At 46.0% G+C, this 15,146-nt stretch overlaps 1 protein-coding gene across 2 annotated transcripts in view; it reads left to right on the top strand.

Annotated features, from left to right (window-relative positions):
- Window positions 1-15,146, top strand: part of HEATR4 (HEAT repeat containing 4) — a 344,851-nt gene that overhangs the window by 273,515 nt on the left and 56,190 nt on the right. For both annotated transcript variants that reach the window (XM_086937243.1, XM_086937244.1), the window contains exons 13-14: window positions 4,382-4,571; window positions 12,435-12,513. In XM_086937243.1, coding sequence (XP_086793369.1) covers window positions 4,382-4,571; window positions 12,435-12,513 — 269 coding nt within the window. The remainder of the gene's footprint in view (window positions 1-4,381; window positions 4,572-12,434; window positions 12,514-15,146) is intronic.

The following is a 15,146-nucleotide window of genomic DNA, read 5'->3' as shown; positions in this document are numbered from 1 at the left end:
GAAAACGGTGACAAGGTCTCCATTGTTAAAACATTTGAGCTCTCCCCTGGAGCCTTCTCCTTTTGTGTCTGTATTTTTCGGGTTCTCGATATGTGAAATAGCTAGTACATCAATGATTGTCTGGCCCCCTCGGTTCAAAGCTGACACCAAACTTTCATCCAATCCCTCTCTCACTACCTCAGCCTCTGTCCCCTGTACCCTCCTCTAGAAACGGTAGCAACAGCGTTTTCATTTCTCTTTGTAGTAGTTACGATGTTGCAGGATTTATCTACCGCTGACCCTGAAACACCTTTGTCTCCAGCAGCACACCCCACATTTCGTGTGCTGCTTGCAAAGGACTAAGTTACTTTGCCAAGCAATGGTAGGCGTAAAAGAGGCTTACAGGTGATCAGTCCCATTTTCTCGGTTAATCTCCCCGAGGCTTTTTCACACACAGGCTCCGCCGGTTCAAAACCCTTGATGACATTTGCTTCAATTGTACCATTCGTGCCGGCTGTTCTCCCTGCTCGGGTACTCCTTACACTTTTCTGCGCCATCTCCAACGCTGCCACTGCAGGGACAGACCCAGAAGTCCCAGAAGCAGCCTTCAAACTCGACCAGCCGAACGCGAACCAGCCGCTCGGACCCGACGAGGGTAGCCGCACAGAGTGAAGCAAACGCCTGAATCGGCTCTTCAGCGGCCGCCACATCCGTTTTTAAACCCCGAATTGTGCCTTCAACTGCAAACCTCGGCGAAAACTGTACACGCAAAGTACTCGGCAGGTAATTTCTCGTATCATTAGCATTTGGCACGGCTTAGATCCACCATCAGCTATGCTCCGGACTGGCGGTCTCAGTCCGCCATCTTGCTCCCCCCTCCTAAAAACCTACTATATATTTTGTGTGCACAATTCTACACAACAAAGGTACCGTGAGAATCGTATTCTGACTCCTAAGCACCGGACCCGAGAGTCCGCTCGTTGCTTACCCCTTTCTATTTATGGTACGATCGATCCCGCAATGCCCGCACAGTCAACACGACGCGCATGAGCCTAAAAGAGACGCTTTCTTTTAAATAATCATATCCTTGCATAAAAAGTATTGTGGCCTTATTAGAAACGTTGTTTGTTGTTTGAGTCTTGTCTTAAGTCCTCTTGATCTATACATATAAAACAAGCTATTTTTTTATACAAGCACTAGACATGTGTCCATTTGTGGTGGGTCATCTGATTACTGTATACTGTCATAAATGCTTAACCTATAACGCTTGGGGATTAGCCTTGTCTGCTCGCGCCACGCAACCTAGAGGGTGAGCAGGGGTTATTTTCTAGAGTAAGTCCCTTGCCCTGACTAGAGGAAAGGGTCCCAACTTGTCACAAGTACTTGCCTGTGCCAACCAGTCTAACAGTTATATAGCAAAATAGGGCTTGATTTAGAGGTTGGCAGGTGGCCTGCCTTCCGTCATGTGGCAGAGATTGTTACCTCAGCAACCCTGACTGGACTACCATCCCCAATATTGAGAGATCTCCTCTGGCCCTGCTGAGATCTGTATTCCTCATAGGAGCCACAGCAGCTCCCCTGAAGGCACTGAAAGTTTGCTGAGCACCTGCTAAATTCATCCTGCCTCTTAACAAACTTTTTTGTTTTTCATAAATTCCCAAAGCCGGAGTTTGCTTTTGAAATACAAAATACTAATAACCCTAAAACCCTAGGATTTTGTTTTTCTGTTTTTGACCATCAGGTTTTTCCTGGTGGTCCCAAACATTAAAATGTACATCAGACCATCTCCTCTAAATATGGTGATGTAGTTACTCTGATAGCCCACAAGCCCTTCATGTCTTCAGTGTAGGGCTTCTACCAGGTAAGTCAGCCGGGGTGCCTCTGTCAGAAACGTGACGGTCAGTCTGACTAAACAGAGTGGACGGACCGTCAGCTTGGCAAAGAGGATGCTGCGCTACATTTTTAGTGCAGTACCCTCTCCGCTAGGCTCTAAATTAGGACCATAGTTTGATATGAAAAGCTTCAAGCAGGCATTGGTATGTTCTTTGTCTTAATTTTAAGTTAATGATAGGCAGCTATCTGGAGATCATGTCTAATTACTGAATGTAGCTGGCATTCTGTGCAGAAGACATTTTCAAACTATAGCTGGAGAAAGTTGGTCCCTCTTTGCCAAAACCTTACTGTAATGATGACCACTGTAAATTATATGTGTTTACTGTGCACAAGGGTTGTATGAAGGAACTCTGCATGCATTTACCAATCATGCCTTCACAACGCAGCCACTGCCCTGACTGCAACGTTACCACACGTTCCTTTACCAGGTAATTCGGTACAGCGACTTGTATTAGGGGGCGATGGACTTTGTATAATTTACTATTCCAACTCCAGTCTATGCATCAGTAGGGAAGGTTTTGGACTTAAAATCCAACACTAGTCCAACAACACACCCCCTAAAGAAAGTCGTTGAATTTTTATACCACTCATTTTAAGAATTGTTTAATTATTCAGTTTGTTTAAGTGATTATCGCTTTTTGGCAGGAAACTGTAGGGATGTGCTAGGATTCAACTGAAGATCTGGATTTTTTTTAACATTTACAAGTAAAACTGAAGCATCATTCACAATATTCTGGTATGAGTGTAAAGATCAATTTGTTTAAAATCTTTGGTCGACTTGTTTTGCATTGTTCTGAGCTATATATTTCTGGGTGATGACAAAATGGCTGTAGCTTGGTTTGAAGTAGATCTTCAGATGTGATGTTAAATGTATTAATTTCAAATCTTATGTTCGAACCCCTCACATATTTGGGTGCTGGATGTCTGAACTTGAATTATCCTAAATGTGTGCACTCTAAAGTTGTGTAAAATTACTTTTTGTACTTCTAAATATTGTGTTTATACTTCAACATAGCAGTGAATTTATTGACAGTTGCTAACTACCCAAAACAGTGTTGGTCATACTGGCTGTAGGTGACCGAAGGATTATACATATGACCCAGTAATGTGTCATGAAGAAGGGACTTGTGTCAAATAGGCAAGTGGATACATTTCTATGATAGACAATTTGCTTTGGATTAGAATACAAGGACCTTTGTAAGGCTCTGCAGGTTATGAGGCTATATTATTATGTGAATGTATTCCTCATTTGCAAACATATTAAGGTTGAATGGGTATCTTGACACTAATGTAAAAATTATATTGTGCATGGCAAGAAAGGTGCTAGATTAATGTTTCTAATCTTGTACACTTTCCAAACAACTATATTGAATCAGTATAACCTCTCTCTCTCTCTACAGCCCCGATTATGTATCTTATACAAAAAGGCCATACCAGTGGAATGAATTACCCTGGACAATTGTTACACGTGTGATGACCCTGGTTTTTCTTAGGCCCGATCATTGGTACTTACACCCTGTAACCTAACATTCAGTGCTTCCCAAATGTTTCAATGTTACACGTTTGGAAATGAATAATTGATAGGTACTTGTCCTGTGGCTGTGTCACATAAGGATTATAAGGGAGAGTCTCAAGTGGAGGTCCTCTCAGATCTCTAATGTTCCTTGGCAGCATCACTAGGGTTGCCGTATTTCTGCAGGATTTAAAGTTCTATATTTAGGGACATAAATATCACTTCCCTGTGGATGTCTATGCTGCATAGATCCACCATGATGACAAAATCAACAATGCCAAAAAACAACAGCTATACATAAGTGACCTTTCAAAGTCACACTCCTTAATTTAGCGCTACCTTCTGAACTTTTTAAGAGATTATCCATATGGATCTCATTTAATGCTTCTCAAGCTCTTCCAGGTGGGTCATTCCCACTGTACTTATACATATTAGGGTAATGTAAGGTGAACTATTCGGCTTTAACTAAATTACTTTGCAGTACGGGTCATCAATGTCTATAGTCGAGTTAACAGAGGTTAGTGGCTGTTCAGCGATCTTACTACTGACTGAGAGAGCATCTAGTTAGTGGTAAAAGCAGCATGTTGGGGTCAAACATTTCAGTTACCAAGATAAGCTGTGTCTATATAAAGCAGTGATGAAGGAATGATCCTTATGGGAAAACTATATTTCTTAATCCTGACGCCTGGAGAATGTACAAAGAGCATCATTATTACATAGGCCTCAAGGTAGAAGATTTCTTAATAAAGAAGGGAGACTGTGATAATCTGTTTTCCAAAATAGTAACATCAATTTACAAAGAAAATGGAACCTATTTGAGGTAATGCTACGTTTTAAGAAAAAAATGTTACTGGAGTTGGGGTATTGGTATTAAAGTACTTGCATAAACAAAGAGCAAAGAAATGTTAGAGGAGTAGTAAAAGATAGTTTATGGTGTTCAATGTTTTGTTGTAAATTAAACTGAGAAGGTTATTGTATATCTGTTTGATTAAATAGCGGTTGGCCAAATAGGTCTGGCGAGTGCAGAATTGAAGAATATTCTCCTGTGGGCCGTTCATTATGAGGAAGAGCCGGAAGTGCGCGTGGAGGCTTGTCGCTGCATTGTGGCGCTACAGCTGCGGGAACCAGATGTCCAAGTCATCTTGCAGGACAGGCGGATTCTAGATTCAGAGAAGGTGGTGAGAAAGTAAGTGCATGCTTCCGAATCCACCATTCTGCGGCACTGGCAATGATTCTTCTTGGTATACACCCGTTACAACGCATCTTTTACTCCGCACTACCATTACAACGCGACTTTTACAACGCATACCATTACAACGCATTGCGCTGGGGGGCGCTCTAGGATAGGGAATAAGTATAATTTACTATCCAACACCTTCCCTAGGGTCCACGGGGACTGGAGTTAGAATAGTAAATTATACTTACCACTATCCAGCACCTCAAAGCGCTATGCGTTGTAATGGTATGCGTTGTAATGGTCGCGTTGTAACGGTAGGTAGTTGTAACAGTATGCGTTGTAACATGGTACATCCATTCTTCTTCTCCACTCCACGCTAGCCTCAGGGATCTGGCTTGCCAGCCCAAAACCCAGCTATCTTAAGCAATATCATTACTGGGCAAACATTCTAACTGCACACAAAATGCAGTTGCAGCATTGTATAGCAAACAGGAGCAGGGATAGCATGTTTATTGCATTTTATGTTCCTTCTTGAAGGGCAAGGTGACTGGACATACGCATAAGGAATCAGGTTGCATGCAATTATCTGATTTAAGATGATCATAGTGCCCTTTATGCATGACTCCTTTTGGCCCCATAGATGTCAGTGCAGTGACACAGAATGAAAGGGGATGGATAACTGCAGCTTTCACCTACCAACAGGAGGTGGAGGAGAGACTCTATAGATTTGCCTTGCTGCAGTTCTGGGCGAGGCGGTACGAAAGAGGGCTGTGGTGATGGACGGAGCATCTGAACCACCTCACACCCAGTCAACAGATCTGGGTTTAATCCATCACCGTTCTTTAGCCCACTCTGCCACCCCAGTTCAGACATGGCCATATGCAAAACAGTCTGACCCTGTGCCTCATGGGAACAGTCCAGCCCGAACTGCCAAGCCATGCCTTCCCTGGACCGGAAACATGCTTCCTAGGACTGGTTTCTGGCCTTCCAGCCGTCTTCAGCCCGGCCTGCTTGAATCCAGTGGCAAAGTCAGCAAGGGACTCACGTCTAAGCATACCCTGCCAACTTATGGCGAACAAAGCGGTACAAAAGGGGGTGGTGATGGACGGAGCATCTGGCGAGGCCAGCTCTTGCTGCTGCACCTCCAGGGTGTGTTGTTTTATCTGCCCCTGCCTAGGCGCCCTCCTCCCGCTGGGGCTGGGAGGGACTTTAAGGTAGTCCAACAGAGTGCACATGAGGGCACTAGATCCTTTTGGGCTCCTGACTGATCATTTCTTTGGGAGTGTTTTGTCCCCCACTTCTCCAGTATGATTTGTGGGGCCTCACACTGGTTGGCAGCAGGATGCAACAGATAAGAAAAGGAAAACAGTATGACATGTTTGTTCGCCATATGATGCTTTCAATCCTCTGGGTAAAGTACTTCGCTGCTCCTCAAAGCTGTGTGCAGCTCCTCATGTTTGAGATGCCCATCCTCATGTTTGAGATGCCCATCTAACCCAAATACCCAGGATCAAGAAAGCACGCTCCGGAGGCCGGCGTTTTTCCCATCACGCGTCCAAGTTGTGGAACGCCCTCCCGCTTGACCTCCGTGCCCAACACAACCTTCTGCCTTTCCGAACGCTTCTAAAGACTTGGCTGTTCCCGTAACCATCTTTTCCGCACTGGATCATCTGTTACCCGAGGACGCTCACGGGCAGCCATGCGCTTTAGAAATCCCATTAAAATTACAATTACAATGCTCCAGCCCCAATTATGTTCTGTGTAAAGTACATTGCTGCTCCTCAAAGCTGTGTGTACAACTCCTTGTGTCTGAAATGCTCAAGCCCCAGTAATGTTCTGTGTAAAGTACTTCTCTGCTCCTTAAAGCTCTGTATACAGCTCCTTGTGTTTGAAATGGTCCAGCCCCAGTGATGTTCTGTGTAAAGTACTTTGCTGCATCTCAAACCTAGGCCGTTGAATATTAAATATATAAATTAATAAAAACGATCATTGTGATGATGTTGACAGTCTAGTAGTTGGGATGGGAGGAGTTATGGGGTTGGAGGAAGAGGAGGTGCCAAGACAGGAAAGAGGGCAGTTAGAGTAGGGACAGGGACCTAACCAGAAGCACAGAATAAAGCTCCTTGGTAACTATAATCATTGTTTGTCGTTATTACGTCAAGGACACGACAACTGGCGACGAGGGTGGGATGGTGCAGTTTGCCACCCGCAGAACCCAGAGAAAAAGCGTCCCTGTTACCTGCAGCGTGAAAGAAGAAAGCGCTGTCGAGCCACGTCTGGCTGAAGTAAGTCCGCCACCCAGAACAAGAGGCCAGCAGTAGCTATCCCTGATCCGCGATCTGGCGGTCGCGTAGACCCTAGAGGGACAGAGGGAGAAAATGCCATCGAGCGCTGGGGTGTTTGAAAGCGGTGCACAGGTTAGTGCCAAAACCGCGGCTCACCCCCGATGCGTGCAAATCGGCACGCGCTTCGTGAGAAGAAGTCTGGTGCCCACCCCGATTCGGCCTACCGCTCCGGGGTCCAAGGAGCGTCTGAGGTGCTGCCTAGGACTCGAGGAAGTGTCCCGATGAAGAGCGCCGTGACGCGCGAAAACAGACAGCTCACCCCCGATGCGTGAGGAATGGCATGTCTGACGCTAGGAGCTTCTTTGATAGTACCTGGGGGTCGTAAAGGTCCAGGAGCATAAAGACACTGATGAAGCAATGCAGCATGCAGACATCAGCGGCCGGTGAGTCCTGGAGAATGAGTATGCCCTGAAGGAGTGAATGAAAGCAAGCCTCGTGTGAACCGAAAGCACATGAACGACGGCCATCCTAGGATCAGGCAACCCTCAGGACAATCTATATGTGTGAATCACAAGCGGACATTTTGAAGTCAGACAGCACAAGGCCAAAGCAAAACAAGCATTGATAATTGCTAAACAAGCATTAACAAGTGCAAAACAGGCATTGACAATTGCAAAACAAACATTGACAACTGCAAACAAAGCATTGGTAATTGTGAAAGCAAGCACTGGCAAGTGTATAAACGTGACACTAATATATCAGTCCAGCCATGTCAAACTCACCGAACCGGAATGGAGGCGGTGCAGCGGTGGCTGCCCCTGTCACGCCTGTAGTCTCACATCTGCGCCCCCTGGAATCACTGACCCTGGTGGCTGGAGGATTTTGAGGATTATCTTGAAGGATCAAAAGTCACAGGAGACAGAGACAAGTTAATTGCACTCCGCAATCTGGTCGGCAAAGAGATTTGCAAAGTGATCGAAGAATTGCCAACGGATGATAAAGGAACTTATGACAAGGTGCGAGATGCGCTAAACAGAAAGTTTGTGCACAAAAGAGATGTGGACTACGAGAGATATGTGTTCCATCAGGCCCGTCAAGACAAGAATGAAATGATGAGCACATTCATATCCAGACTACGCCGACTGTCTCAGTATTGCAACTTTGACGCGTTCTCGACAGGGGATGCCATCCGATTGAGAGTCATTGAAGGCTGTCATTCAGAGACACTACAAAGGCGGCTGCTAAGGAAGAGTCATGATCTCAACGAAATAGAGGAAATGACTAGGGTGTATGACCAGGCGGAAGAGCATGCCAAGAACATGGAGACAGGGCGTAGTGAGAGAAGAGATCAAGCATATTGAACTCAAAACACTAACACTCAGAGAAGATCAAACGATGGACAGAGAAGGTCTCGTCCAGCGTCCCGGCACCAACACAGAAGTTATCGACACCATGAATCTGGAAGGAGAGACAAGAAATCAAATTACGCCAAGAAGCCAGAGCGCCCACGGAAATGCTATCGATGTTGGTATGATTTCCCTCATATAGATGTATGTCCAGCAATGGGCCAACAGTGCCGAAAATGTGGACGAAAGAAACATTTTGAAGTGATGCGCGGAGTGTATAGCAAGGAGAGAAGGAGTGAGACAACCAGGTCGTCTCGCCCAGATGATAAGCGACACCATGCAAAAGCTGTCCAAGACAGAGCAATATCATCCTCTGGTTCGTCACATTCCAGCAGGGAGTCTCGCAGATCCCAATGGAACAGAAGGTCGCCGAGAAGGTCACCGTCGAGGGAATCGAGGTCGACTTCTCAGGAGACAGTATATACGGACGAATATATATGCATGGTGGCCGACCCGGACTAGCTGAAGAAGTATCCTCCACTAGACATCAAAGTGGGGACACATGCAACCAAATTTGTGTTAGATAGAGGGGCGTCATTGAACTACATGCCTGTGACCGAATATAACAAAATGAAACCACCACCCATCCTGAGTCCAACACATGTCAGGGTGTTCACCTGGATGGCGAGAAAACCACTTCCATGCCTGGGCAAATTCGCAACGACGCTCAAGCATGAATCCACCTCAGTGTCGGCGTACATTCACGTCATCGAAGGTCCGGAGGCTGATTGTCTCCTCAGTCTGCCTACAGCGGAGCGCCTCCGACTGGTGGAGATCTTGTACCAAGTCAACGACAATCCAGACATTGTCCGTAAGTTTCCCAAGTTATTCACTGGGCTCGGAAAAATGAACAAGAGTCTGATTCGCCTGCACATCAATGATCAAGTGCGCCCTGTTGCTCTGCATCCAAGGAGAGTGCCTTTCCATCATCAGCAGGCCGTAGAGGACGAAATCCATGAAATGTTACAGGCTGACATTATTGAGAAAACGGATGGTCCCACACCATGGGTGTCACCAGTTGTCATAGTTCCGAAGAAGGGCACCCCTGAGAAGGTACGACTATGTGTGGACATGAGGCTTCCCAATACAGCCATAGAACGACAGCATCACCCAGGGCCTCACCTGAGTGATATGATATCAGCATTGAATGGAGCCCGGGTATTTTCCAAACTTGATCTCAACAAGGGATACCATCAGCTGGAATTACATGAAAAATCAAGGTGCATAACGACATTTGCCACCCATCTGGGTTTGTTTCGATATAAACGGCTGAGTTTCGGTATCTCCTCTGCAGTGGAAATATTCCAAGAGGTCATCCGTCAAACCATCAGACACATACCAAATTCACTGAACTATAGTGATGATATTCTGCTGTATGGGTCGAACACACAGGAACATGACAAAGCTTTGGTTCGAGTGTGCCATGCTCCCCTAGAAGCTAATCTAACTCTTAACAAGGACAAGTGTGAATTCCATCAGTCCACCCTTAAGTTTTTCGGACATGTATTCTCGGGGGCTGGAATGAAGCCCGACCCTGAGAAAGTAACGGCGCTCAACACCACCAAGAGCCCTCAAGATGTGAGCGACATTAGATCATTTCTGGGCATGGCAAGCTATTGCTCCAGATATATCAAGGACTACGCCACAATCAGTCACCCACTCCGTGCCCTCACCAAGCAAGGACAACCGTTTGTGTGGAGCCCTCAGTGTGAGCGGGCGTTCCAAGAAATTAAACAGGCGGCGGAGTCGGCTGACAATCTAGCCTATTTTAACCCCAAGAGGAAGACGGAGATAACGGTGGATGCCAGTCCAGTGGGGTTGGGTGCAATCCTGGCTCAGTATGATAGTGACACTGATCGACAACACATTGTGGCGTACGCCAGTCGCAGCCTATCCGACACCGAGAAGGCTTACTCTCAGCCAGAGAAAGAGAGCCTAGCGGTCGTCTGGGCTTGCGAGCATTTCCATGTGTTCATCTATGGCAAACACTTCACTATGATTACTGATCACCAATCACTTTTCACCATCTTCGGTAATCCCAAGGCCAAGATGCCACCTCGCATTGAAAGGTGGGGCTTACGCCTGCAAGAATACACCTACACAATCATTCATAAACCCGGAAAGGCCGAGAATCCTGCGGACTACATGTCCAGACACCCTCAAGCATCTCAGGCCTCACGTCCGTCGATAGCTGAAGAATACATACACTTTTAGATATGAGTGGCCCGACCACCCGCAGTACCTTTGGAAGCGATACAGGAAGCGACTGCACTAGACAACATTCTGCAGAAAGTAGTGCGCCGACTGCACACACACCGCTGGAGACATGACAGTGAGGAGGAAAAGAGTGACCCGCAAATCAGTCAAGAAATGCAAGTCTTCCGACACGTCAGTGAAGAGTTGTCTGCTACCTCAGAGGGGCTCCTGCTGAGAGACCATCGGATTGTCATCCCGAGGCAGTTACATCAAGGCGTCTTTAATCTCGCCCATGAAGGTCATCGGGGAGTTGTTGCAACTAAGAGAGCTCTTCGGGAGCGGGTATGGTTCCCACAACTTGACCAAATGGTGGAGCTCACCTTAAAGGACTGTCCCCAGTGTCAACTAGTGAAGCCTGGAGATCCCCCAGCTCCTCTTCAAATGAATAAACTACCCAGTGGGGTATGGCAGGAGCTTGCCATGGACTTCTATGGACCACTTCAGTCAGGCAGGTACGTAGTGCCTATCATGGATGAATATTCGAGATTCCCGATAGCCCAGTTTGTGTCTTCTACCAGCGCGTCCAGCACAATTGCCGTACTCGACAAAGTATTTGCCGCATGGGGTGTTCCCAGGGAACTCAAGAAGGACAATGGTCCTCCCTTTAACGGACATGAATTTAGTGAATTCGTAAAACATCTCAACTTTCGACATCGGAAGGTCACGCCTCTGTGGCCACAAGCCAACAGCACCATTGAACGATTCATGGCCACTTTGAAAAAGACTTTTCAACAAGCCACCTTGGAGAAGAAAGACTTACAAGTGGCTCTCAATGAGGTCTTGAGAGCCTATCGAACGACACCACATGCTACCACCGGAAAATGTCCTGCCACTCTCATGCTGGGGCGACCCATCAGAAAAGGATCCCGACATGGGAAGAAGCTCTGAGACCGGTGTCGCCGACACGCGTCTATCGAGAAACGTCGGTGGCTGATCAGGCTGGCAAGACCAAAATTAAAGCATATGCAGACACCAGACGGAGAGCCAGGTCTCCATCTCTTCATACAGGAGATTGTGTGGTGGTCAAACAAGAACAGTCGAAGAAGACGGATTGTAGATTCAAGCATGAACCATTGACTATCACTCAGCAAAAAGGTACCATGATCACTGCAGAATCTGAGGGCAGACGGATCACTCGAAATGTGTCCTGTTTTCAGAAATGTACCCCGGCCATAAGAGAGATACTTGAAGGCGATCCGGTTCAACGGGATGCCGAAGGACTTAGTCAACTGGGGCCAACCCAGAGACCTGATCGACAAACAGAAGTGGCGCCTGCAGTCATTGGAATGAGTCTCCGACCTCAAAGAGACATACACAAGCCCAAGAGACTGATTGAAGAACTATAATCAAGTTGGTTATTTCTTTTTGTTAACAAAGGGGGAGATGAGATGATGTTGACAGTCTAGTAGTTGGGATGAGAGGAGTTATGGGGTTGGAGGAAGAGGAGGTGCCAAGACAGGAAAGAGGGCAGTTAGAGTAGGGACAGGGACCTAACCAGAAGCACAGAATAAAGCTCCTTGGTAACTATAATCATTGTTTGTCGTTATTACGTCAAGGACACGACAATCACCAGCCAAGTTGCTGTATCAAAAAGAGTTTTTTATAAAGTGTATTCACTCACTGACTTTTTGATGACAGTACAATCATTGACACACATTTTTTTGTTGGCCACCCGTGTGAATGTGCAAATAAAATCATTTTTAATTTTTGGAAAAGTGGTGTACTGGCGTTGTAATCACATTCCAAATATCTTTTTGAACAGTTTGTTTTTGCTTAAAGCATTCCTGCTACATGTGTGCTTGCAGATTGTGTTGTTACACATCTCCCGTTCCCGAGTACACCCTGTCAGTCGTTAGCTTGTTCTAGGTCTGTTTGAAATGTTTTAGTATAGAGTTGCTTTGCACCTAACACGTTCTTTTGTTTAGGGAGGTGAAGCGAGGCCTGATGGCGCTGAACATTACTCCTGATGGGAAGCATAAGCCAATTACGAAAATGCAAAATGAGGTAAAGTGAAATATTGTAATGCATGCTAGAAGTAAACATTTTTAAAATTATGCTGCGCAAATCATAAAAGAGGCTAGTAATAGACTCAAGCCAATTCGATTTAAGCAGATGTGTAACAGAGACCCCTTCAGCCTAGGCCCAGCTACAGGAATTTATTGTTGGGTGGGCCAAGGGTGCATTTGGGTAGGCCGCTGCGAGCCCAATTTGTCACTACTTGTGGTAGCCTAAAAGCCCTAGATTACATCATATCTACTTGCAAACAGTCACCATGATACAACTGATCGATTCTGTGTGTATAGCGAGCATGTGGAGAGTTATTTGAAAGTAAGAGCAATGTCTGCAAGTGCAAACCCTCAAATTCCAACAGGCCAGGCTTCAAAACAAGTACTTTTGGGCCTGATTATCCACTTTTCTACCATGCCTCTCCTGTGCACCTTCTCTCACAGCTGACCTTAGGCCCTAGCCCCACATCAGCCACCATCTAGCACCACTTTCATTATTCCGGTAAAAAACATTAGTAAAATCACCTTCAAACTTAAAACATTGAATATAGCAGTAAATTTAATTAGCACACACTTTAATATGTTCCACAGTTGCCCTAATGACCTGACAGGTAATTAAATAAAAACAGAAAGGCCATGACAGGGCTGGCTTTAGCATTAGTGGGAAAGTCTATTTTGGCGCCCCACCAATGACCTCTTTCTCCACAGATACCATTCCTACCACCCTCCAACAGTGCCCTTCGTCTCTCCGTAGCCACTCTCTCATATACATTTTATTTGTTGTATAGCCCTACTCATATCAGTGTAGGGTATCACAACGCACACAGTATACAGAGACAATGGATCATACAAGTATGTAAATCGGGCTATAGGGAATGCCGCAAAAGCCAATGAGGATTACAAGGTGTAGGAATCACGTCATCCATACTGGTGGGCAGTATATTTTAAGAGGGTTTGGGCTGGGGAAGCACAAACTCTGGATTTAAAGCATGTCCCAGTGGTTGGGGGTTGGCTTTACTAATTAAAATGTATATCGGCCCAAACTCTTTTTTGCAACATTAAAATAATGAAAGGCTGGTGAAGTTCTAAGTATATAGTAACACAAAAAAAGTGAAGGCCTAACTATACCATTCCTGTTTGTAGGCAGCTCCTTGATGCCAGTTCATAGGTCACTGTCCTATGTTAGGATTGTAACTTCGGTACTGCAAGTAACACAAGAATCTATGTGACACAGGCAGTAACCCACTGAGATATCCACATAAAATACAGCTTATCTGCATTTCAAAACAACCAACAGGCAAAGGATTGCTCTCCAGCAGGATCATTAATCACCAGTTATCTGGACATTTTTATTGTTGCATCCATGGCCATGATAATGATAAAAAACAATTTAAACAATTTACACAAAGTATGTCCTTGCTGGGCCTGTGCAGATTTTAAAAAAAACACGATAGTAACACATCCTCTTATCTACTCCATTTGTTAAACTTTGTGTCACAGCCTGATCTGATATGCAGTTGCAAGGATCAGGAAGGGTGAATAGGAATAAACAAACTTATTTTCTCCAGCGCTGAACAGAAAAGGAAATACCCACACAGCAAGAAGGTACAAAAGTTACTGAGTGCCAAATAAACACGGTAGGCAAAAGTTACTGAGTGCCAAATAAACAATTTCTCCACTTTGCCATGACCCTATTGTACCTGCACAACACAGCCCACCTTTCTAAAAGGAGTTGGGTGAATGGGGATGGCTGTGACAAAGAGCCCAGGCCAAATCACTCAACTCCCAGAACAGGAAGGAAAACAACATGAGGAGCAGGGCACGAGTCCTATAAAAAGAAGTGGGGGGACTGACAATATGCAAATGACCTCATGATGTCACGTGCTCAACGTGTCCCGGTGTCTCAAAATTACACGGGGACACGTTCAGCTTATTTCTGTGGGGCCCAGCTTCTTGGCAGGGTGGACGTCGTCCACCCTGTGAAAAGAGTGGGGGGACTCCATCCACACGCGTTTACCCCCGACTCGAGCCCTGGCTAGGAGTAACCTTTGAAATTACATTTTGTATCGGCCTTCGCTCCATCACTTCGAGGGCCGAAGCTCATATTTGGGTGGGCCCCCCCCCCCCCCAGACCAGGCCTGCTTCAGCCCCAGTGGCGCAGGGAGCCCAACCCTTCAGATGGCCCGGCCTCAACCCATCAGGGGGGCACACTTCAGCCCAAAGCTAATGGATATCTGTGAGATCTATGAGATACAGGGGTCGCTCATCACATTCTGCAGACTGCAGGGGAGATGGGGCGCTATTTTGCGTTCCACCCCTGGATTTAAGTTAGAAGTGCTGGTTGGTGCTCTGCCCAGGATGCCTTCTTGAATTTCATGATTAAATGCATTAGTCAAGCATTCGATAAGGATGCAGTATTAGATGCATTATTAATGCATTCTGGAAGAGGCCATGACATTTAGCAGAGCAGGTTTGGCACAGTGACACTGTGCAAGGCCTTGCCACGCCCCAGTCAAGGAGCGTGGACTCCCATTGGCTGAAAGAAGGCCGGTGATGGGTGGAACCTGTCAGCTTTGTAGTTTTGTGGGGCTGGCCTGGCCTTAAGTGTAAATTGGTGCAAGTGGTTGAATT

The sequence above is a fragment of the Lissotriton vulgaris genome, chromosome 9 (assembly GCF_964263255.1).
Source record: "Lissotriton vulgaris chromosome 9, aLisVul1.2, whole genome shotgun sequence".
Classification (NCBI taxonomy): Eukaryota; Metazoa; Chordata; class Amphibia; order Caudata; family Salamandridae; genus Lissotriton; species Lissotriton vulgaris.
Note: the sequence above shows the minus strand (reverse complement) of the source record. Positions and strands in the feature narration are given on the sequence as shown.